Raw genomic sequence first — 26382 nt, 5'->3', positions numbered from 1 at the left:
TCTAATCGTCTGCCTACGTTAGTCTGCATTCATGGAAAACCAATTATCCCACATGCAACAGGGAGTTAGGTTGATTTGTATTCATATACACCGATAGTCTCATCCTTAGTGTCTGAGTGTTCACCTTTTTGGATCTTGGTTCGATCTGACATCCGCAGTCGGTCTCCGCTCCATCGACCATCGGTATAGCTTTCAACCGATAGAGCCGATCGCCCGATGATACCCGATCGTTGAAGGCGACTCCATCAAGTCATCGACAAAACACATGAAATGTTACCCCGATCTCCGATAACCAAGAGTGGACCTCATCGGCTCATCAGAACCAACACTGCGATGTTATCCCAATCTGCATTGTTATTCCGATAACCTAAAGTGGTCTCATCGCGTCATCAGCTCATGCCCAAAACTGCTATCCTGATAAGCGAAGCACTCCGAGACAAAACAAAGCAGACTCATCGGGACTTCGGCGTAGCCTTCATCATGTCAACCCGATTGCTGATACCAACCCAATCGCCGAAGGCGACTTCATCGGGTATCGACTTAACTCCAGACCGGAACCTCCGATAGCCGATGACAACCCAGACCGCCTAAGATAGCTCCATCGGGTCATCGACACAACTCTGATGTAGTCTTCTCGAAAAACAAAGTTATCTTGATGACCGAAGTCGACTTCATCGGGTCATCAAAATAACGTCAAACCTGCTCCTCTGAGCTCCGATGGAAGAGGATACATCGGCAAGAGTCATGCCGATAGAGCTCATAGATTTGCTTCACACTGTTTCATCGACAAGAGTTAACCCGATCAGTATGAACAAATGTCCAGTGAATTAGAGGCACATTTCCAACAGAAATGATATCTCCAACGACAAACTAGGGTGGCTGCTAACCACTGAAACTGCGATTACAAAATAGGGAGGATCTTGCACCTCCGAAACTACAACATAACAGATCTCCAACTGGAATTCGCTAATACAAAGAAAACATCAAATTCATCATGCCTACAACTATACCAAACTTGGCCTTATAAGTGGGCTTCGAGAAGTTTCCCAAAGGGTTACAAACGGGTCGACACCAAAAAGTTTATAAGTAACAAATTAATAAAAAGGACTCGAAAGATATTATTAATTACGGGGCCATACAATAAATTATTTAAATTTACTATCAATTATCGAGGACATTACACACACTTTTGGCTTGTAATTGTACATTTCTTAGTCATAAAATTATGCTTAAAAGTATTGTTTTCTGCAGTAAGATGTTAACCTTTTAATATGAAATTGTTAGTCAGTCTCTACTATCAAATCTATATATCTTAAATTTTCAAGTATCGAGGCTTGAGAATGAAAACAATTATTCTTAAGTGAATGCAATTTGTAAAAAAATATAATTCCTCTAAATTTTTGATTTTTTTTTTTTTTCATATAATGCAAGAAATTATTTTTACTATTAATCTTCAAATGTAAGATAACCAAATCAAGGGTGGAAGTTACACAATGATTACAAAAGACCAATTTAAGAAAAATCCATTTACAACTTTGGTTTTCTAGTTTGCATAGTGTTTTTAAGAAAAGTCCCTTCATAGTAAAAAAAAAAATGGAAATAACACACGATTACCTATATCTAAAAAGTACATGCCCTCCAAAATATGCCATTTTAAACTAGACCTTTTTTTTAAGTAAATGGGTACCCAAAATATCTAGTCTTTTTTAGTGAGACCCAAATTCAACCCATTGGGTTTGTAACTCACTTGTAATTAAAAAAAAGGTTTTTTAAACTAGACATTGCTTTTTCCTTATAAACCCTTCAAAATTGATTTTTTAAGTTTAACATAGTTTTCCTATTTTAAAATCATATAATTGAATTTTATTTGTACTTTTAGTTTACCATGCTCATATAAATATAATGTGATTATAAATACATTTTCCTTGTATTAATATATTTCTTTAAATGCTTATATCAATTTACAGAGCAACTAGGTCTGCTGTCATGATAATTAGTTTTAGTGTTAACAACTCTTGAAATTAAGAATAAAATCATCTCTTTTTTCACATCTACAAACGTTACATACAAATGTTGACAAAAACATATAAAATTGATCTTCTTTGAAAAACAAAAAAACATTTGATGTTATTGGTCTATCATGTCTATCCTAGCTTCCTATTATCTTGATGATACAAAAACTAACACATGATCTAATCCAAATACAACAAGCTAAAATTATAAATAATTGAAATGTGATATCACTAAGTATAGTCTAATTGACATATTTCAAATCCAACATTGTTTATTTTCAATATCATTTTATAAATGTCATATGCCACTAAATCATACTGATCCGTAAGTGGTGTCTAAATCAAATGCTTATCCACTTCATTTATAATACATAACGTGCGGACTAACCCTTCTTATGATCTAAACAGTATTGTCAAGCACAAAAAGATACAGATTTAATTCAATCAAGTAGCTCATAACGATAGGTCTTGATTGTCTCAAACTCCCCCAGAACACATTCGTTGAAGCTAATCTTTGTGCACAAGATTATATTCATTCAAAACTTTCATCCAAACCCATTTCAAGCTATCTTCCAGTATGTTCATTATGTTCTCTTCCTCCCATTGCCTCCGATCCTGCATTTCACCATTAAGAGTAAGCTATAAAATTTCCTATTGAGTGATTACATGACAAAAGTAAAATTGCAAAAGCTACATAAATTCCTTTGCTGAACTCACCCTCAAATATTTGGTTATACTTTTGAGCTTTATATCTATTTCATTTGACACCATACCAGAAGAATCCATGAATTTTGCTCTGTCTGCGTGCTGAAACTTAATGTCCCATGTTTTCCCAACAATGGTAGTAACATTGAGAGTCCATGTTTTTATGAGCACAAATCTTTTTCTCACAAAGCCTCCATTGGGCCACTGCAATCCTCCTTTTGCACTCACGTCAATGCAGGCAGAATTCACTATTCCTTCAATACTTTCTTTATCTTCTTCCTGTAATTTAGATGTTCAAAGACTCAGTTAAGACCCAATGAATTACAGAATGCTAGAAAAACTTTAATTATGGTTATGAATTTGATACTCACATCTAGATCTATCAAATACGTTTCTGTCACTGACAAGCGCCAATCCATCAGCTTTTTCAAGCAAGATGTATCTGCAACAAAGGCTCTTATGGGATGCAGTTCGATCTGCATAGGAAACAAAGATACACAATCTCCATCATTGTACATACTTTTTCTTACAAAGGTAAGAATTGAGATGAGAAAGTGCCCATAAAAGGATTTTCTACTAATGTAAGAGTGCCATAGTTTTCAAGTTGGCAACATCGAGAAACTAATTATGGCTAGCATGCATAATATTTTTCAAAAAAAAGTACCCTAAAGTAAAGTACATCAAAATACAATACAACATTATCAAATAATAATAAAAAACATACATATAAAATAATAGTCCTTCGCTAAGCAAAAGATTTTAGGGACAAGTGATACAATGTATTGTTGTTGCTTGCTCAACACAACTTAACTTCCAACCTTTATTTGGAAAGTCTTGATTTTGAAATATTTTATCATAGATTTCTTGTATTTGATCATGTGTATCTTTGGTTTATGGGATTTGTTCATTTGCTAATGTTTTCAATCTAGTGTTAAGTTGGTTATTTAGACTTCACATTAAATTAGAATGAGTACAAAAGGAATCCATCATAATTTTTGGCTTGTTTATGTGTATAACAACTTGTAGGTACAAGTTTTGTATTTGAACATGGATTTTAGCCTATAAGATCTTCATGACTATGCCTTGATTCTATTTGTTCTCATGGTCTTCATTACTTGGATTCTAAATACACTTTTTCACTTGTATTATTGCAACTCTTCATTCATATGTGTATGTTGGCTAAATTGATGTTTCATGTTCGTACTAGTCCTGTGAAGATTTTTTTTGTGCCTATATGCTTTGGATTTGTTTTAAAATCACACTCAATAAGTCTTATTTTTTGACCAAATTATCATGTTTATGATAACAAGTTCCCTATTAATATTACCAAATTTGTGCGAATTTTCCATTTGTTCAAGCCTAATAGCTTGTTCTCTATTTCATGGTTGCAACCTCTTGTCTAAATCCCTATGAACTCTTTGGTTTGATTAAGAACCATCTACTTGAAGTCCTACATGATTTGGCTATATTTTAATGTTTGATACTTTTATTAAATGATATACTTTTTTGTTTTAATTGCTTGTTGACCAACTAATGCTAACACCCAATGCCTTCAAGAGTCATTGGCCCACATTGTCAAACTTAACTATTATTGTCACTGGACCATCAACCCATTACTTTTATTGGTCACTACTTCATCATTATGATCCAATTATTAATCTTTATTCATGGACCAACTAGGATTCAAACATAAAATCTCCCATTTACTATTGGGGTGCTCTACCACTAATCTATTGACCCAATTGGTGATTGGTCCATGTTTGGTTTGAGTGTGGCTTAATTTTCAGTTACACCCTCTTGAGCCACACGACAAGTGCTTAAGGCTCCTATCTTGGCTTGGCTTTGATGCCATGATAAAAAAAAATTATGGACTACTTAGGAGTTGAACATAAGACCACCCATTTGTTGGTAGGATGATTTATTGCCCTTAATTCACATGACCATGCACTTCTATACATTGACTACACATTTTTGTGAATGAAATGCCATGTAAAAAAAATGATCTATGTTTCTAATATAATGGAAGACAACACCAAATTAATTATAGCTTACAACAAATTCCTTTTGACACAATGAACATAGGTATGGTATATATCTATGGGTTGCAAGTTCCTCACATGCTCAAACCTTTGTTGATTGCCTCTTTCATGAGATTATTTATTTTTTAAGATTCCTCTAAACCACATTTTTCTATCGAAAACACAAGGAAAAATATTACCATACCAAATTAAACATTTTCCTATACTAATGATGATTTGAATTTAGGACCTCCCATTTGTTGTTCCGATGATTTGCCATGGAGCTACCCACTTGATGACTGATCCATCTTTGGTTTGGTTGTAGATTAATTTTCAACATTTTCTATTATTTATCCTTTGTTGTATACACTATGTGGTGCAATCTTGAATGTTCAAGTGACCCCTTTTATATTAACTTAAGCATATTAGCCTTGGCACTTCATCATTTAGTGTGGTCTCACCTAGTTCTAATATTTAACATGACATGATAGATTTTTAAGAGATGCATGACCATTTATAGGCCATTAAGCTAGCATATTTGGCACCCTCACAAAAACTTTCAACTATATCTCAAGCACATTCATCTTGCATTGTTCATAATTATTATCATTTACCATGTGCACAAGAAGCTAAAAAGTTAGTGTATGGTCTTAAATGCAATGGACCCTACACATCCTTGTTTCACTAGTAATAAGGTAAATAAGCAAGAATATGTGTGAAAAAAAGTTTTGAGGGTCAATAATCATTCAACACGTATATAATGACATAGTGTAATGTGGGACCTGATTCAATTAAATTATCCAAGTGTCATATGCAGTACAATTATTTAAGTACCAGGGGATGATCTTTTTTTACTTTTATTGGTCACAACCTTTCGATTAGACTAATTATTTTTCTCTTTTAGCCTATCTCCAATGCATCAACTACTTGATGCTAATACTATCATGCTTGGACTATACACTACATGTTATATCCATATTGGCTCAACACTAGAGTAACCAAATTGATGTGTCATGTTCAGTGTTGTACAACCATGTTCTCTCTTGGAATTGCCACTTAACTAACTACATGATTAGTTTTGATAAATCATTAGATGCTAAAATAGTACTATCTACCCTAAATTTATAGTAAAATTACCTAGGTGTTCTTAGCCGTTAATATAGGATGATCTAGGCCACTCAATCATATCACAAAATTTGAGTGTTTCACAAAAAAATTAATGATTAATCAACGATATCCTTATCCCACTCATCGCTTATGGTTCAATTATGCATAATAACTCCATGTCAATATTATTGAACACACCATAAGATTGAGAGTGGGGTGAATCAATCTGAACCACAAAGTACTTAATTTTTTATCTTTAAACTTCAAACCACAACTATATAATCATAATGGTAATAAATCATGAAAGCACAAAACCCAAAAAACACATGAACACCAAATTTATGTGAAAAAACCTAAGGAAAAACCACGGTGACAATCACACTCACAATACAAATGTAATTTATTACAATGTTTCCCCCATAACACATTACCTGTAAGAGGACATGCAAAACTAAGATGCAAAATCTTAGGGAAAGATACAAATGACTTGCAAAACTGAGACACATTGTCTCAACACAATATATAGAAAGGTGCCAAGAAACACACCGTCTTCTACTAGAGAAAGGAATAGATAAATTGAAAAGAACAAGATCTCCTGATCATGAAATTAACCTTGAACCACTATGTCAAGAAACCAAGATAATGACAAACACATTTGGCTTCAAACACTATCTCAAAACATTGTCACACTGAACACATCATCATCAAAACTCTTCACAATTGACTTTTGCACATCTCCAACATCAAATCTACTTGAAAACCATTCACATCCACTGTTCATCAATTCACACACATCTCATACCTTCACTCACACATCCACACCCCTTTATATACAAGATTATTCATTAAAACCCTTGACTAGGTTGACCATAGACAAAATAAATAATATTACATAAATTCAACCATCCAAACCTAAAGTATCAATTCTAATCAACTCCAGGAGATAGAGAGGACACAAATACATTACAACACATCATTTTCAAATGATTCTAATGAACCACACATGCTCTCCAAAGTCAACATCAAATGAAACATGTAGATAAATATTTAAAGCACATTAACTAGTCACCCAAAACCATCCTCCAATGCAAATTACACAATGCAGATCTCCACATGCTATGGTGAGACCCAAAACACTAACTAAAATAATTATCCAAAGTAAACCTGAACCAAAAGAATATGTTCCAAGTAAGATACATCACCACAATCAAATGGAAACTAGACCAGCTAACAACACTGAACTCTAAACATCATAACTTCACATGCCAATCAAACTATTGCTAGAAAATTGAATTGGCACACTGCATAAACCAAATAAACATGTGCTCCAAATCGTAACAATTGAAACCGTTTATCTAGAAGCCACATAGCATTCTCTAGACTAGTTCTGATAGACAACCTCAATGTCAGAAACAACAACCACCAACTCTACCATCTGAGCAACACAAACCTACATACCTAATATTAAAATATACACAAAACATAAACATCATATTCAAAGCCACAACATATAATCTTCATATATTAGAGGAATGCAAAGCATTCTTCAATTGAGACATTAAAAACTCTATCTCGCATAAATACTATTTCCTACATATTGGAACTTCCACTACACCAACCTTTTAAAAAAACCTCAACATCTTCACTGGACCACACAACAATACTAAAACACTCACTTCCAGACCATCTACAACACATCGTGACATTAATGACAATATAGGATAGGATGATATCAATGACAACACAACACAACAACTCAAGTTTCTAACATTCTCCCCCTTTGTCATTGATGACAACACCACACAACAAAGAGCAATACAACTAATCTCTCTCTTAATATCTCTCCCAGTTTGTATCTTTGTGCCCCTTTGACATCAAAGACAAAGGGCATTCTATTGGAATTTCTCTCTCCCTTACTAATAAGCTCTAATAATTGCAATACTCACTACTCCCTCTGAGAGCAACCATCACATCAATCCAAGAGAAAAAGATGAACCCTAGAACTCCTCCTATATGGATGCACCATCTCAATGCATATAATTTTAAAAAGGAGGGGTAATGACCTCCAACTTCTTCTGAAGATATGCAAAGATATCTTTCACTAACATCTTAGTAAGATATCTAGAATTTGTTCTTTAGTAGGTACATACTCCAATCTGACTTTCTTCTTTGCAACCTTCTCTCTTAAGAAATGATACTCGATTGCAATATGTTAAGTCCTTGAATGCATTACCAAATTCTTTGAAATGTTAACAACACTCATTTTATCACACAAAATAGGAATTGATTCATCATACACTACCTTTGATATCTTTTAGAGTTTGTTTCATTTGTAAGACCCGAGTGTAGAAAAATGTTGCTACAATGTATTCTACCTTTGCAGTAGATAATGATACTAAAACTTGTTTCTTACTCAACTAAGAGACCAATCTATCTCCAAAGAAAAATGCGCCACCACTTGTACTTCTTATGTCATATACACATCAAGTCCAATCAACATATGTATATGCTTTTAGTGCGAAATTGTCATCCTTCTTATACCATAACCCATAAACCAGAGTCCTTTTCAAATACCTAAATACCCTCTTCACTACTTAATCATGAGATTGCTTAGGACTAGCCTGATATCTAGCCACCAAAATAACAACCTACATAATATCTAATCTAAAAACAGTCAAATACAACAATCTTCCAATCATAGATCTATACCTTTTATGATCAACATGCAAAGGTCCATCATCCTTGCTTATTTAACAACTGGTAGCCATGGGGGTGGCAACCGGTTTTGAAATCTCCATCCCAAACTTATTCAACATCTCCTTGAAATACTTGTATTGAGAAATAAAAATGCCTTTTTCTAATTAACTTGTAAACCAAGGGAAAATGAAAGCTCACCTATCATAGACATCTCAAATTCTTTCTCCATCTATTTTACAAGCTTCCTACATATATTATCATCTCCTCCAACTATGATATCATCAACATACATAACAACAATCAATAATTTATTACCTTCAATTTTAAAGCAAAGATTACTATCTGTAGTACCTTTTCTGAAGTTATGTTGGAACATACAGGTCTATCCAATCTTGCATACCAAGTTCTAGGAGCTTACTTGATTCCATATAATGCCTTCTTTAATTTGCAAACCATATTAAGATCTTCAGATAGCTTTAACCCATCCCATTGTTCAATGTATACTTCTTTTTTATGTTCTCCATTAAAGAATACTAGATTGACATCTATTTGATGTACCTTAAAGTTCTTATGAGCTGGAAAGGAAAAAAACGTCCTTATTTCTTCCATCCTTGTTACCAAAGCAAATGTCTCCTCAAAATCTATGCTTTAAACTTGTGAATAACCTTAGTATATCAACCTTGACTTATTTCTAGTGACTTTTCTATCTTCATTCAACTTGTTCTAGAATACCTACTTGGTTCCTATCACATATTTGTCCACTAATCTATGTACCAGTTCCCATGGTTGATTCTTTTCTATCTGACTCAGCTCTTTTTCCATTTCCTTTATCCAAATCTCATCTTTAATAGTTTCCACATAGATCTTTGGCTCAACTTGAGATAGGAAACAATAATTTGCGTGCTGACTAGATTTTGTAAGTCTTATTCTTGTCTGAACACCTTTTCTCTTGTCTCCAATGATCTGATATTTTGAGTGATTCTTCTACAAATACTTTTCTAGTGTTTTGGGAGCTTGTTTAGGTTCTTCTTCTTTTGTATTAGCTTCTTCTTCTTTCAGATCAAGTTTGTTTTGTGTGGCAACCAACATAATTTTTATCTCAGTCTCAAGTTCAAATGCAACCTCAGTCCAATTCCATTCTTTAGAAACCTTCACATTTGTACTTTCCACAATCTTCTACAACCTCTTATTGTAACACCAGTAAGCCTTGCTTTTTGTAGAATATACCAAAAATATTCTTTTATCTTCTCTTGCATCAAAATTTCCTAGATCTTCTTCATCTCTCTTTATGTAGCACTTAATTCTAAACATTTTGAAGTACTTAGCTGTAAGAGGTCTTCCATTCCAAAGTTCATAAGGTGTCTTTGTGTGATTCACTCTGACTTGTACCTTGTTAAAAACAACAACATGTACAATTTTTTTCCAATACTCATTAGGCAAGTTAACATATTTCAACATAGATCTAGCCATCTCAACAACACTATTATTTTTCATTTCAACTACACCATTTTGTTGGGAGTTCTCAGAGCAAAAACATTCCTCCTAATACCATTTTATTCACAAAATTCATCAAATTCATTTGATGTAAACTCCCCTCCTTTATCAAACCTTAGACATTTTATTCTATCATCTAATTGATTCTCAACCATTGACTTAAACAAATTAAAACTACCTAATGCTTCAAAATTTTCTTTCAAGAAAGTAACCCATGTCATTCTAGAGCAATCATCAATAAGTAACATAAAATACCTTTCTCCTCTTAGTCCTATTGTCCTTGTAGGTCCACATGGATCTTATGAACCAACTCCAAAGGCTCTTAAGTAGCATACTCCTTTCTTTTTAATCCCCTCTTTGTTTGATTTCCCAACTGGCATTCCCTGCACAAAGTATCAGTAGGTTTGATAATTCTTGGCAAATCTCTCAAAACATGATTAGAAGCAATATTCATCATATTATCAAAGTTTATATGTCCCATTATTTTGTGCCACAACTAAATTAACTACTCTATTCCAACAAACAATTGCTTCCACAATTATCCTTCACATAATAGACATTTCCATTAGTCCTAACACCTTCTGCAACCAATATTCCAAAGCATCCTTTCCTAATTTCACATCCGGTTCCATGAAAAATCACCTTATAACCTTTACTACATATTTGACTCACATTCAATACATTATGTCTCAAACCTTTAACATAATAAACATCATTAGTTTTGTTCTTACCACTAATATAGACACCTCCTTTTCCACAAATAGGTGCAACTTCCTCTCCAACAAACTTAATTGATCCACCATCATGCTTCACAAGATTAGTAAACTTAACTGTATCACCAGTCATATGATTTGAACATCCAGAGTCAATGGTCCATGCTTTTGGTTCCACTTTTGCATGTAGTGCAATCTATATACTCACTGGTTTCTCACTATTCTTCACATCTTCTAGTCTTTCAGACTATTCATTATTTCTTTCTTCTATAGCCAGGAATACAGATTCTTCATTTGAGTCATCACCATCTTCTACTTTAGATGAGTAGGTCTTTATTGAACAAGAACTCTTCTTTTGCTTATCTCTATCACATCTTCTCTTGTTTTTGTCATTCCCTTGTAGTTCTCGTTTCCTTTGTACTTATCATTCGACCTTCCAAAATTAAAATTTTTTAGGGGTAACTTACCTTTGTACTTTATAGTTCCTCTCTTCAATCTTCTTACAAAGTTTGTGTCAATCTAATCCATATCTTCATTTTCTTCAACTTCTTCTTCAGGCTTCTTTGTAGCTTTGAATGCTTCTTCTCTCTTTTCCTTTTTGATATCACCCAATCCACTAATCTCAAAGGTAGAGAGTAAACCAAGGAGTTGATCCATAATGTACTTATTCGTATCACTACTTTCCTCAACAACATACTTCTTAGGTTTATAGCTTTTGGGCAATGTTGCCATCATCTTCTTCACAACTTCACTTTCTTCTAGCATTCCATCAATACCCCTAAGTGCATTTACAATCTCATTCACTCAATGAATATAGCCTTCAATATTTTCATCATCAAACAACTTCACATTCTCAAACTTGCACTTTAGATTTGTAATCTTGACTTTGTTTGTCTCTTCATCACCTTCAAATACACTCTTTAACTTTTCGTAGATTTATTTAGCTAACTTGCGCTTGTAATTTTACTAAACAACGCATCATTCAAACACATCATTCAAACAAATGACAATGACAACTATAGCCTTTTCATTATTCTTATATGCTTTGAAAAACATTCTGAGTTTTAGGACCATTTTGAGGAACAGTATAGCCAATATTACTGATTTCCCATATTTCAGTCAACATGGTTGCTAAATGATATTCCATAGTTTCTTTCCAATAAGCATAATTTATGCCATCAAACTTTGGAGCCTTGAAGGTGAAACCTTGTGCAATTCCGGATCTTCCTCAAGTGATTAAGCTTCTTAAGAGGAGCCTCACTCTAATACCAACTGTTGAATACACCATAGGACTAAGAGGGGGGTGAATTAGTTTGAACCTCAAAATAATTTCTGTTTATGGTGAAAATGGATACAATAATAACAATATTGAAAGGCTAAATGAATTCAACCACAAAACCCTAGCCTAACAATCAACAAAGATCCACCATAACATATGAAGATTACCTAAGACAATGCAAATCACATGAAATCACAAAGATTATACCATCATATGTCCAATAGGGTTTTGATCTCCATTCTTCCTATCTCTATTGATCTTGCTTGATATATTTGCTCTCAGATTTTTATATGCACAAGAGCTCAACAAAGAACGGAATGTGGTTGCAAGTAGGATCGTAGTATAGCCAAGTCTTCAAGATTAGGTCATTAGGATGAATGATTAGGGTTTGATAATGAAGAAGGCATCTCCTTAAATAGAAGACACAATATGAAATGGAGGGATAAGATTGAGAGGTGTAAAAAGGAGGTCGGCTAGGATTAGAGGGTAGGTAAAGGAAATAATAAAATAATGAAAGGGGTAGGTAGTGTATGAATTAAGAGATGAATGACATGTGTCATGGGTAGAAAAAGCTAATGAATTAATTAAATAAATAAAGATTTATTTAATAAATAGAAGAAGTAGGATAATTAAATAAATAAAAATATTTATTTAATTTAGGAAAAGGATAATTTAAATAAATAAATGTATTTATTTAAATGAGAAATAAGGCTAGAAGAGGATAAATGAATTAATTAAATAAATAAAGATTTATTTAATTAATAGAAGAATTAGGCTTAGATAATTAAATAAATAAAATATTTATTTAATTAGACATGACAATTTTGGGTGTCTACATTTTGCCCCTCTTTGAGACAATGCGGCTTGTCGCGTTGTTTCAAAGAAGATAAGATGAACTGATACAGAGTTGCCCCAAGATGGGAATTATATGCCCCCTCGAGAGATTGGATGAAAATGTCTGAAAAGATTGCAGACAATCTCTCGATAAGAAAAAAAGGCTAGAATGGATAGACCGGATAAAGTGACAGAGTCACAGGATGAATAAGACTGACTCAGGAAATGAAGGCGAGGGCTAGGGTAGGCTATAAGATAGACCACGGGCAAAAGACATCCTCATTGTCATCTACACCTTCACGAGATCACAGTGCAGAGCAAGAAAAAGAGCAGCAGCAGTCAGCAGCGATGGCTTTCGTACACAGATTCGACCGCGTTCGTCGATTTCAGAGACCAGCAGAGGCAGGAGAGCCGGTAAGTACCACCAAACCTCCTCGTACTTTGACACATTTAATTTTGTCATTAATGCATGTTAGTTAGCAATAAATGTGCTTAGGAATAGGGCACAAAAAAGTGCAAAAACGTGCAACTGCGTCTGCGTCGGTGCTAGGCGCGTCTGTGTCCAACAGGCGCATCTGTGTCGGTGCCAGGCACGTCTATGTCTGGAACCGCGTTTGTGCTTGATGCGGGCGCGTCTACGTCCTGAAGGGGCGTTTGTGTGCCAAAGTCGCGTTTTTGAATGATTTAGGCACGTTTATGTCAAACAGGCGCATCTGTGTCGTTTAGGCGCGCTTGTGCAGTCTATAGGCGCGTTTGTGAGGTAAAAACGCGTTTGTGAGTTAAAAGCGCGTATATGTCAAAAAATGCAAGGTTTTGGTCTTCTAGGTCAAATCGGCAGTTCTGTGATGAACATACGCTGTCGATTGGATAAGCTGCTGAGAGGATACACTCAAGCAGGTCCTCGAGGAAGACTAGGATAGATCAAGGCACTTTGTGATGAACAGGGAGCACCAAGATAGAGTACTTTGTGATGAACAGGGAGTACCCAAAGTATGAGCAACACTTTGTGATGAACAGGGAGTGCAAAATGAGAGTAACACTTTGTGATGAACAGGGAGTGTCACACACGTAGTACTTTGTGATGAACATGGCGCACTACTAGGATAGAAGCAACACTTTGTGATGAACAGTGAGTGTCACTAGAATAGATAACCATATGTATTTAGATAGCGAGTAGCAGTTTGTGATGAACAGTGAATGCCACCCTGACTGACATGATTGATTTGCTTGACTGCAGGAGTATTTGCCTATGTTGGAGTCACGGGAGAGATTCCCGTCCACACAGAGGTTGCGACCAGAGTTGTCATTTCGGGATAGAGCTGCCATTGAGGAGATGGGATTGAGACACGTGTTGTATGTGCCTGAGTTTCGGGCAAACATGGGTTTGCTGACTACGCTGGCCGAGAGATGGCATTCAGAGACATGCACATTTCATTTGCCGATGGGTGAGATGACAGTCACCCTTGAGGATGTTTATAGGATTCTGCACATACCGATCGATGGAGAGCTGATTCCATATGATCGCGATGGAGACAGAGAGGCTTTGAGACGGGTGTTTCAGGATCTCGACCTAGAGATGAGAGCAGGACATGTGGCATGAGACACCATGACCGCGACAGGATTAGCTTTGCCAGCTGTGATCAGAGGAGCTATCAGTGGGTTCCTATGTCCGGACAGGGCGACACGGGGGTTGGCAGTGGGCTGGGAAGGAGCACTGGAGATATTGGTGACTCAGCACACCAGATATGCGTGGGGTCCATGTGTGTTGGCCCACCTATATTATGAGCTTCACCAGTTCGTCTACCATGGATCAGTGGGACTGGGCTGTGGAGTGACACTTCTGCAGGTTTGGGCATATGAACATCTGCCTATCACACAGCCGATACATTTCAGAGGCAGGGGTCACGGACGCAGCTTTGTGCATTTATATGACATGATCACTTCGCAGCCTCGGATTAGCAGGTTAGAGCATTGGAGGCGAGTGATAAATGACATTGACGTAGTCATCTGGAGGCCATATCTAGGATGTGAGGAGTGGGAGGATGACGCAGTGGAGCTGCCTTATACCTTCAGGAGCAGATATCTGATTGGGCGGACGCCCTATATATTGGAGAGGCAGTTGGTAGACAGAGTATGCAGGCAGTATGGCAGGATCCAGAGGATGCCACGAGGCTCGGGTATGTATGCCCGTACAGTGAGGGATCAGGCGCAGTTCGGGCCATTGTTGTCATATGATCAGGCCGTTCCACAGCTAGCAGAGATGATGCCCCTACCCTGGGATATGTGGCCAAAGATTGAGGATGCAAGCATGGATGCAGAGTATACAACATATTGGGCAGAGCATCCGTTCCTGCGACTGACAGATCCAGGGGAGCTACTGGAGGGAGAGGTAGGAGGAGATGACGATGATGATGGTGGAGGCGATGGGGGCAGAGGCCGACGGAGGCGGAGGGGAGTACTTGGGGAGAGGAGGGTGGCACCTCGGAGGGAGGGTGGACAGGCCCAGGTGGTGAGGGGTCGCGGTGGAGTGCCCCTGCAGGTACCAGCAGCACAGGGTCCTAGGGCACAGGGACAGAGACAGGGACAGGTGCAGGGACAGGTGCAAGTACAGGCACAGGGACAGAGATAGGTACAGGGACCTAGACATGTACCGAGACAAGTACAGGGATAGGTACAGGGACAGGTACAAGAGCAGGTACCCGCAGAGGGAGAGCCACAGGCAGAGGCAGAGGGTGGGGATCCAGAGGAGGATGAGCTGATTGAGCTCAGGGAGATCTGCCAGGGCCAGGCAGACGAGATCTAGGAGTTGGAGAGGGAGAGGGATCGGCTCAGGACCCGGCTCAGGGATACTGAGCGGGAGAGGGATCAGACGATTCAGCGCTACACTGAGGCTGAGACAGCGCTGAGGGCAGGGAGGCAGGCGGCGGAGGACACAGGAGCAGGCTATGCATATGTCCTGCGAGCCGGAGAGGAGATTGCCTACTGGAGGGACCTGTATTATGGTGCCGTGCCAGCAGATCAGCAGGCGAGGAGCTTCATAGACCATCGCGGACAGCGATGACTACGGGAGGGAGCCGGAGGAGACAGGCATCGAGTGGTGGGGTCATGGGTCCTCCTCCACCACCAGACAGGCAGGGTGATCTTGGAGTGGGTCCTTCTAGAGCTCAGATTCCGTCGAGGCTAGGCGGCTCCAAGGGAGGGAGTTCATCATAGCCATAGAGGGCTCCCTTGTATCAGTATTTGTACCATTTTTTTTTTTTTAATTGTAGACACCTACGGGTGATTTTTGTAGCCATATGATTCTTTTGACATCATTGTATCATGACACATTTGATTATATATGAGAGATGATTCATTTTTGCGGCAGCTATATGCATGTGTACCTATGTGATGAGATGTTCTTATGTGATGCTTATGATATGGATGCAAATATGTATATGATGCAATGCAATATTTTTGTTCTTTTATGTTTTATATGTGTATGCATGATGCAAAATGTGAATGTAAGAAATGCAGATGAATATGATAATGCAAATGTAAATTGTGCTAACAGGTGTTGTGTGCAGGATGTGATGCAGTTGTGATATCTATATGTATGTATGAAATACTTATATGTGGTATTGTAGGTGCAGCTACATGAAATGCAAATGTTTTTGGTGTGTCATTATACTCAGTCATGTGATAGCAGGCTATGCGGACTTGAGAAGGACGATGGAAGTCAATCAAGAAAGGGGGATGGAAGACAGAAGATATGAACGTGAAAGAGCTTCTTGTGCGTTATCATCATTGAGCTTTATTATGGCAAGTAGGTTATGACAATCGAGCCCTATGTTCGACGCAGAAAGTCATTGTACCTGTTTACATGGAGATAAGACAGTCACAAACAAGGAATGCCCCAGTTCATACTAGACTCACAGTGTCCTCATATCCTTGGACAAGTCATAGCATTACTAAGAGACAATCCACAGACAGCAAATACAAATAGGTGACGATACCCCATCCTTGCCTTTCTAGTCAAAGACATCCTGGAGATAGAAGCTCTAGTCAGAGACATCCCAGAAAAGCTAAAAGACATGTCACCAAAAAAGATGAAATCAAAAGAAAACCAAGACTCGACACCAACATCCATTATAGTCCTCAAGTTTAGTGTCTCTTGTCACTTGTATAAGTCTTATTTGATTGTGGTCACAATGTTCACTTTCACAAAAAGGATAGATAACATTGAACCATATGTTGTCTGAGTCTGTTGAAAGATTTGATTTTGTTGAAGCCCATTGTTGCTGCTGTGTCTCATCTGAAACTGACTGAATCCATGAAACTAATACTTTATTGTGGAGAAGATGAAACTTTATTGCGGATCTGTGATGCAAATGTTGCTTTATTGTGGATTGTGCGCAAATAGACTGAAGGAAGCTGGAAGAAACTTTACTCCTCAAAACATGTGATGTTCTCAGTTCCACACCCATCACTAGACGTAGGATTTGCCTTAGCCACAGATAGGATCTGATTTATTATGGATGGAAAGGGAGGTTTAATATGAACGACTAACCAATCTTGGGTAGATCAATAACAAGCCATGATGGGAATGGGTAAGTTTATTATGAACAAATAGGTTGTGAGTGTGTGCAAAGTGAAAGGATGAAAGAGAATCCTGAAGGAGGGAGGAGCAATGTCTCTACGCATGGTGCTGGTGACCCAGTTTTCACCATGGTACTTGCCCAGGGTGCCATCGAAGTGGTTTTCACCATTGGACGAAATTATTTCTCTTTACTTTTTTTTTTTTCATTTTTTTTGTATCACAAGGCGCCTGTTTGCCAGGTTTTCACCAAGTAACGATTTTTTTTGTTTTATAATTTTTTTTTTGTATTTTTGAATTTTTTTGATTTTTTTGTATTTTTTGAATTAGGATACTCTGAAGAGCTATGTGTAAAACCTGCGAAGGTGCATGTTGTTGATAGGATCCTCCAAAGGTTCACCTTCTGTAGTTGAGAGCTGATATGCCCCAGATCCATATGTTGTTGTAATGATGTAAGGACCAAGCCAATTTGGTTCGAACTTGCCCTTCTTCTCTTTGTCTTGCTGATTTTTGGGGTTTTCTCGGAGAACCAAGTCACCTACCTCAAATGTGCGAGGTTTGACTTTGTGATTGTAGCTGCATTGTTCCTTGACTGAATGATATGTTGCTTGAGTGACTGTCTTCCTTGATAAAGGAACTGAGATAGAATTACTAGTGTGTGGACTACATAGGCCTGTATGCGTGTCACTTGAAGAAGTTTGGGCATCCCTGATAACAAATTCCTTCAAGGAAGCTCCATTAAAGGTCCATGATGTATCGCCAAAAGGGGAAGGATGTGTGGAACAAATGGATGAGTGATGAAGGCTTATGATTGTGAAAAGAAGTGAAAGTAGGATAGCATGATGGAGACTTAGGATCAACAAGTATGCTTTTTGACTTGAAATTTTAGAACTTTTGCCCCCAGTTATTTTGATATTAGGGGAGATCAACTCTTGCTCTTTTTGCTTCATAGGATTTTTATCCTTGACCTTGTTTTTTTCAGAGTCCAATAGCTTTTGATTTTGATTTGGACTAAAGGACTTTTCTTTATTATTGACTTTTAGATTTTTCTTTTCAACGCTTGATTTTTGATCCCCAATGAGTGAGGGCTTTTGTAATTCTTGTTGATCCAAGTCTGGAAGTGGAGTGGAAATGGAATGAGTGGATGATATGGTAAGGCTATGTGAGTTCTCAAGAGGGTTGGCGATACGCTCAATAGATTCTTTGTTGGAACCACTCTTAGGATTGTTGATATCAAGAGATGCTTGCACCACTAGAGGAGATTTGCATTTAGACTTAGTAGCCACAACACTAGGCGGTTCACACCCAATTCCTTGCAAATTGTTTATAGATTGTTCTTGTTGACAGAATACCTCAGGAGATAATGGGAGTTGGTCAACATGAAATATATACTCACCACATCCTAGGTCTTTAATCTTGAACTTTTCTTTTAGCTCTGCTTGTTTGGATGTAGAAGCTTTTAAGGATTCGGGATCCACATATGCCGATGAAGGAACAGCTTCGCGATTGACTGGGATTGTTATTTCTGATCTAGGTCACAGATTGTTGCAATATATGAATGGATTTGGATCCGCTTTGACGGTCACTTCAACTCCATTGTGTGGAAACTTGATACATCGATGATATGTAGATGGGACTGCACTCATCTCATGAATCCATGGACTTCCCAAGAGTATGTTGTATGTGAGATCTAGATCAAGGATTTGACAAACCACATCCTTTGTAACTGGCCTAACTCTGAGAGGTAAGGTGACTGTGCCCTTGGATGAACGCTCTTCATCATCATATGCTTTAATGGTGATTTTGTTTGTAGAATTCACAGCTTTATCAGAATATCCCAATTGTGTAATTGTGCTCAATGTACAAATGTTTAGACCTGCTCCTCCATCTATCAGGACTCGTTTTATTCGATGTTTGTGTATGAAGGCTTCAATGTGTAATGGTGCATTATGTGGCTGACTTACGGAGGCATCATCGACTTCTGTGAATGTAAGGGAGTGTGGAATGGAAAGGTATCCCACGATGGCTTGAAACTGGTCCACGTTCAGATCAGTAGGAACAGCAGTATCTCTCAAGATTTTGTCAAGAATAGCTTTATGAGCGGGGGATATACGTAGGAGCTCAAGGATGGAGATGAGCGCGGGTGTCTTCCCTAACTATTCTACAAGGTCATACTCAGGTTTGGTTGATGAAGAGCATTTTTAGTGGAAGCACCTGGCAAAGTAATTTTACCTCGACGGGTTGTAACATGACATTCAGGGGTATGTTCGGAAGAAGATCCAACGCCTCTTAGGACAATCTTGGGTCTCTGAGGAGGATTCTCAGGATTTTTGTTCTTGATGGTAATAGTAGAGATATGATTGTCCGTCGAGATGTGATTGATAGTTGAGTCATAGTTGTAAGGTGCTCTAGTATAGTTGGCCTGATCATCTGTGACTTTGGCTTTTCCTTTGTCATGCTTTGGGAATGGTTCCTTAAACATCTCATGTTCTTGATTGGATGAGTGTCCCTCAATCTCAATATCACCTCTATCAATGAGATCTTGCACAATGTTCTTCAGTCGATGGCAATTACCTGTCTTGTGACCCTTGCTCTTATGAAACTCACAATACTCATCATCATTCCACCAATTTGGTTTGACCTTTGGTTCATATGGAGGAAAATCTGGAACTGTGATCACTTTGTTTGCCACAAGCTTTTTGAATACTGATTCAAGTGGTTCTCCCAATGGGGTGTACTTCCTTCGTGATCTAGAAGTTGTTTGAGTATTCACTTGATTGTTTGTAGAACTTGATCCCAAAAAGATGAATTTAGGTCGCACTGTGTTGGCATCAACAACACCATCATTGACTATATTCTTGTTTTTATTCCAAAATCTTGGCTTGTCTTTTCCTTTAAAGTCATCTTTGTTTTCCTTAAATATCTTAATGACTCCTTGTTCAATTAGGACCTTTTCTGTTGCTAAGCCTTTTTCGATAACATCCTTGAAGGTGGACAAACAAGCTTTCCTTAGATCATAGCCAATGTCCTTGTTAACGTTTTGAGTGAACATTTCTACCATTTGTTTATGTGGGATTTCGCAAGAGCATCTGCTAGCTAGATTTCTCCATCTTTGTAAAAATGACGCAAAAGATTCTCCCTCTTTTTTCTTAGTATTGCACAAAGTAGTGACTGATATGTCTGTCTCTATGTTGTAGGAGAAATGTTGAATAAATGCTTCTGCTAGGTCACCCCATGACTTAATACCAGGTGGAAGTTGGGAGAACCATTCCATAGCTTGATCACCTAAGCTTTGTGGGAATAATCTCATCAAATATGTCTCTTCTGCTGCTACCTCAATGCAAGCTGTGAAAAACTATCTTATGTGCGCCTTAGGATCCCCTTTTCCTCTATACTTATCAAATTTAGGCGTCACAAAGTGTGTAAGAAATGGAGGCATTGGAATGCTCTTGTCAAATGGATAAGGACATATGTCTCTCATTGTGTATGTTGGCTTTGGTGTATTTATGTCCTCCATTTTCTTTTGTAAATCTCTGATTTGTTGCTCCAAATTATTCTTAGGTGGCGATCGATTTCTTGTAGCATACCCCATGTTTGAGACATCAATTTGAGGAGGAGCTTGTTGCATGTATGGATGATATTGATCATAGACATGTTCGTATGCAGGAGGTCTATATTGATGCGGCATATAGGGAGCACTTGGTATCGCTTCATGTTGAGGAACCCCATATCTATTTTGTGCGTGTATACCATATTCTATAGGCATGTCATGTTCTATTGTGTTGCCCCCAAATTTGACATGAGGTTTCCTTGTGTCCAAATTTTGAGCATGCCTTTGAATGTCCACTTGTTTTGATTGATCCATAGCTTGAGCATGTGATTGAGCATATCTATCTGCATAAGACTTCCATAATGGTCTTCGAAGGTAAGTATCATATGTTTGACCGTGTGTATGTGGGATTTCTGGTTTTTGAAGCAAAGCTGACGGTGATTCAGGTACCATATGCGGTCCTCTATTTCCTCCACTATTGGGTCTCCTTTGATCCATGTTGGAGTGAGTTTGTTGCGAGGGTCGGTTTTCCATAAGTTGAGACATGTCAAAGTCATGAGGTATTTTAGCTCCACTTTGTGCCATCATGTGTAAGAAGTATTGTCTACCCCTCTTCATTATCTCTTCAACCAATCTGTTGAAATGAGGATTCATTATGGATTCTTCTACATCTACTGATTGTATTGAAAAGTTGTCCACATTGTCATTGTGTGTAGCATTTTTGTTTGTAGTGTCTATGTTTTCCACATTTGGAATGTGTCTATAAACATCCATGTCAGGCAATGTAGTGTGCTCAGGATTGAAAAATAAATCATTGTCATACTCATAAGAACTCATGTTTGCGGACTCTTGAGCTTCTTTAGCTTTTCTCCTAGATTTTTGAAGACGGGTTTCCACCATGAACTAGGTGTTTGACCAAGATGTGAGAGACTATATGAAAAATGAAAAGAGTATGGAAGACCAAGAGTTGTATGGAGTGTAAATGAATCTTGAGGTGTACTTGCAATGTCCAAAGTGTAAGACCAAGTATGTAAGTAGTAGAGTAGGTGTGACTTCCAAAGAGATGATTGTTTCTCTTGATGAGGTAAGCTGACCTTGACTCTAAGTAAGACCAAATGAGACCCAAAGGTAAGAAACCTTGATGAGGGACCACTTAGCAAAGTGTAGTTGTATGTAGTATGTTGACAAAGTATAATGAGGACAAGCAAGTGACCTTTTTGACTCAAGTTTAGACAATTATGAATGTAACGAGATATGAAGCAATGATGGACTGTATGAGACCCAAGGACAGATTGAATGCTCGATGAAACCTGAAGAAACAACCTAGGAAGCTCAAGTATTCCGAAACTGATTTCTTTTGTTTGCTGGACTGTAAAAATTTTCAATTCTGGACATAGACGCTTCTGTATACTTCACAGACGCGATTTCCAGACACAGACGTGTCTCTGTTTGACACAGATGCTGTTACAGACACAGACGCTATTCTTCCCTTCACAGACGCGCTTAGATGACTCAGACACGGTTAGAACAGACATAGACGCGTTTCTGTAAACTTCGTGCAATTTTTCCAATCTGTGAAGTTGTTTTGTTGTGACCAAATCCGACTGTTTGACTGTTTTTCGTGACAAGAGGACACAATGTTAATGAGGACTCAATGTTTGCAAGTGTTTAGACTCCAAAAGTGTGTTGTTTGATGTAAAGTTGTTTTGCATACACTTGAAGACACAAAAGACACAATGTTTAGTTGTTTGGTCTTGAATGTTAGAATGTTTAACATAAGACAAGCACAATTCTTATGGCTGGCCAAGACAATAGTTGTTGATCCCACATAGGGTTTTACCCCCGAGGCTACGCTATTCAGAGTGGATACTTAGATGCTTGACCTCACTGGCTCCACCCTCGACACTCACTTCTCGGGTCAGCCAAGCATCAGTCCCCATGAAAACTCCCCATGGCGAACTTTGTATCTCTACTAAGAACCGTATGTGTGTGGGCCGCTACCAGAGGTCCGACCTCCTGCCTCAACAACTAGAAGGATTTGGGCTTCTAAAACAAAAAGGTGCTAGTAAGGGCATCCGCTCGTGTGGCCATACATGCGACACTTTCAGCTCTGTAAATACAGAAGGCTCCCAGCCGGTAGGGGTTACGCCCTAAAAATGATCAAATAAATTTGATCAAACGGGTTTATGGGGAGACATAGTGTCAGTATGAACTAATCAGCACACATTATTCATAGTTTTCACCATGAATACATTTGATTATAGTGGTTCGGATGAGGTGGGTTTTCCTCGCTACCACTTGGGTCGTTCTCTTCTCACTAGTAGTCCTAATGACCACACGGGAAGACAGGCCCTCTAAAGATTAAACAAAAAGAGCCTATTGCTCAAGACACAAAAGACAATGATTCAATTTTAGTGCACCAATGGAAGTGTTTGCTAATCTATGAAAACAAGGCATACAACAAAATCTCAAAAACCCTAGCCAAGGACCTGCAACAAAATTTGTTAGTAGTTTGGGTTGTTTCAAATGATCACCCCTTCCTGCAAGCACACAAGTTAGGTAAATTTTAGAAACCCAAAAGACTTTGTGAAAAAGGGGCCTTCAACAAAAACGTTTTTTTTTTTTGCTTCCAAGACAAGCTGCACAAACTTGGTTAGCTAAATCTGCAAGGGTTAGTCCAAAAATAAACCAAATCTGAAACCCTAGGTGCGAAATCCGAAAACCAAATCAAAGAAAGTTTGAAATTCCGAAACAGTAAAAACATAGACGCTGTTATACCAGACACAGACGCGTCTGTATGACACAGACGTGGTTCTGTGATGCACAGACGCGGCCAAAACACACAGACGCCCTTCTCGGACACAGACGCGATCAGAAGTAACGCAGACGCGATTATGTAACACAGACGCCCCTGTCTGAGACCTGCAAAACAAAATTTGTTGAAAACACAGACGCTCCTGAAACTTAGAGACGCGATCCGAACACTCGCAGACGCGGAAATACCTAAAATGTCGTCGAAAAATGTCCGATCTGCAACATCATAAACGCAAAATCTGCAACAAAAGGGTTAAATGCAAAGGGACAAAGAGTCCCACCGGGCATGCCAAAATGTTTATGGTGAAAATGGATACAATAATAACAATATTGAAAGGCTAAATGAATTCAACCACAAAACCCTAGCCTAACAATCAACAAAGATCCACCATAACATATGAAGATTACCTAAGACAATGCAAATCACATGAAATCACAAAGATTATACCATCATATGTCCAATAGGGTTTTGATCTCCATTCTTCCTATCTCTATTGATCTTGCTTGATATATTTGCTCTCAGATTTTTATATGCACAAGAGCTCAACAAAGAACAGAATGTGGTTGCAAGTAGGATCGTAGTATAGCCAAGTCTTCAAGATTAGGTCATTAGGATGAATGATTAGGGTTTGATAATGAAGAAGGCATCTCCTTAAATAGAAGACACAATATGAAATGGAGGGATAAGATTGAGAGGTGTAAAAAGGAGGTCGGCTAGGATTAGAGGGTAGGTAAAGGAAATAATAAAATAATGAAAGGGGTAGGTAGTGTATGAATTAAGAGATGAATGACATGTGTCATGGGTAAAAAAAGCTAATGAATTAATTAAATAAATAAAGATTTATTTAATAAATAGAAGTAGGATAGTTAAATAAATAAAAATATTTATTTAATTTAGGAAAAGGATAATTTAAATAAATAAATGTATTTATTTAAATGAGAAATAAGGCTAGAAGAGGATGAATGGATTAATTAAATAAATAAAGATTTATTTAATTAATAGAAGAATTAGGCTTAGATAATTAAATAAATAAAATATTTATTTAATTAGACATGACAATTTTGGGTGTCTACAATTTCTAATCTTTAAACTTCAAACCACAACTATATAATCACAACAGCAATAAATCACGAAAGCACAAAACACAACAAACACATGAACACCAGATTTACATGGAAATACCTAAGTAGGGGAATGTTAGGGTTTCAAGCAGATCTGAAGCAAATATGAACTAACAATTATATGCAGATTTAAATACAAAAGATAAAGAAATAAAACAGGACACAGATAACACAGAGATTTAACATGGTTCACCCAGAATGGGTTACATCCACCATACACAGTCGTCCAATCTTTCTTATTATCCAGCAAAAACAGTACATCAACCTTACAATGCCTTAAGCATCCCAGCCGCTTATAACATGCGTTTTTAGGGCAACAAACAAAGTCGGCCTTTTTAGGGTTTTATTACAATGTCGATTTTCATCAATTTTTTTTTCTCGGGGGCTCTCGCCCCCAAACCCCCACTTTTCTCGGGGGTTGCCACCCCCGAACCCTTGCCTGGGGCCCGGCCCAGCCCGACCCCGAACTCCGACGAGGATACGTGCTGAGTGTACAGTACTTGGCTGATCAGTCGCCACATTTTAACAATCTCCCACTTGGAGACTGATCAGGCTCCACACCGAACAATCTCCCACTTGGAGATTGATACTACACGACACCACTGTACATGCAACATCCACTGGATAAAACATTAGGAATCGACTGGTATAAATTCCACAATTATCAATCAAGAAGACCAACAGAAACTGATGAAGAAATCAGCTTCTCTTGTGGAACTGCCTTCGTGAACATATCGGCAGGATTCTCACTTGTGTGAATCTTCTCAAGCCGTAACTGACCCTCCTCCAAAACAGTCCGGATGAAGTGGTACCTGAGTTGAATGTGCTTTGTCCTTGAATGAAAAGCATAGTTCTTCGCAAGATGAATGGCACTCTGGCTATCAGTATACAATGGGCTATCCTCTTGTGTCTGACCCAATTCCTCTAGAAAACATTGCAACCAAATCATCTCCTTGCTGGCTTCTGTAGCAGCAACATACTCAGCTTCAGTGGTTGAAAGTGCAACAACCTTTTGTAGCCTAGAAATCCAACCGACTGCAGTTCCCCCTATAGTAAAAACATACCCTATAGTACTCCTCCGTGAGTCAATATCACCCACCAGATCAGAGTCAACAAATCCACTTAGAGTAGCATTAGATCCTTTGAAACATAATGCCTTCGTAGTAGTTCCTTTCAAATACCAAAGAATCTATTTCACAGCATTCCAATGTTCCATACCCAGATTACTCATAAACCTGCTCACAACTCCCATTGCATGTGCAATATCTGGCCTTGTGCATACCATTGCATACATCAGACTGCCAACAACTGATGAATACGGGATGTTAGACATTTTATTAACCTCTTCCTGTGCCTTTGGGCACATCTCCTTAGCCAATTTGAAATGACTAGCCAAAGGTGTACTAACTGCTTTTGCATCCTGCATGTTAAATCTTTTCAACACCTTCTTTATATACTCAC

General features: G+C 37.9%; 1 protein-coding gene across 3 annotated transcripts in view; it reads right to left on the bottom strand.

The window, feature by feature from the left end:
- Window positions 1-2272: 2272 nt before the first annotated feature.
- Window positions 2273-26382, bottom strand: part of LOC131068001 (uncharacterized) — a 107179-nt gene continuing 83069 nt past the window's right edge. For 2 of the 3 annotated variants that reach the window (XM_058003190.2, XM_058003189.2), the window contains exons 6-8: window positions 3089-3193; window positions 2730-2996; window positions 2273-2627 (exon numbers count right to left, since the gene is read on the bottom strand). In XM_058003190.2, coding sequence (XP_057859173.1) covers window positions 2520-2627; window positions 2730-2996; window positions 3089-3193 — 480 coding nt within the window. In that variant the 3' untranslated portion in view covers window positions 2273-2519. The remainder of the gene's footprint in view (window positions 2628-2729; window positions 2997-3088; window positions 3194-26382) is intronic. The other variant, XM_058003188.2, reaches the window with a different exon arrangement.

This window comes from Cryptomeria japonica, chromosome 6 (genome assembly GCF_030272615.1).
Source record: "Cryptomeria japonica chromosome 6, Sugi_1.0, whole genome shotgun sequence".
In the NCBI taxonomy this organism is placed as follows: Eukaryota; Viridiplantae; Streptophyta; class Pinopsida; order Cupressales; family Cupressaceae; genus Cryptomeria; species Cryptomeria japonica.
This window is presented reverse-complemented; position numbering and strand designations above follow the sequence as displayed.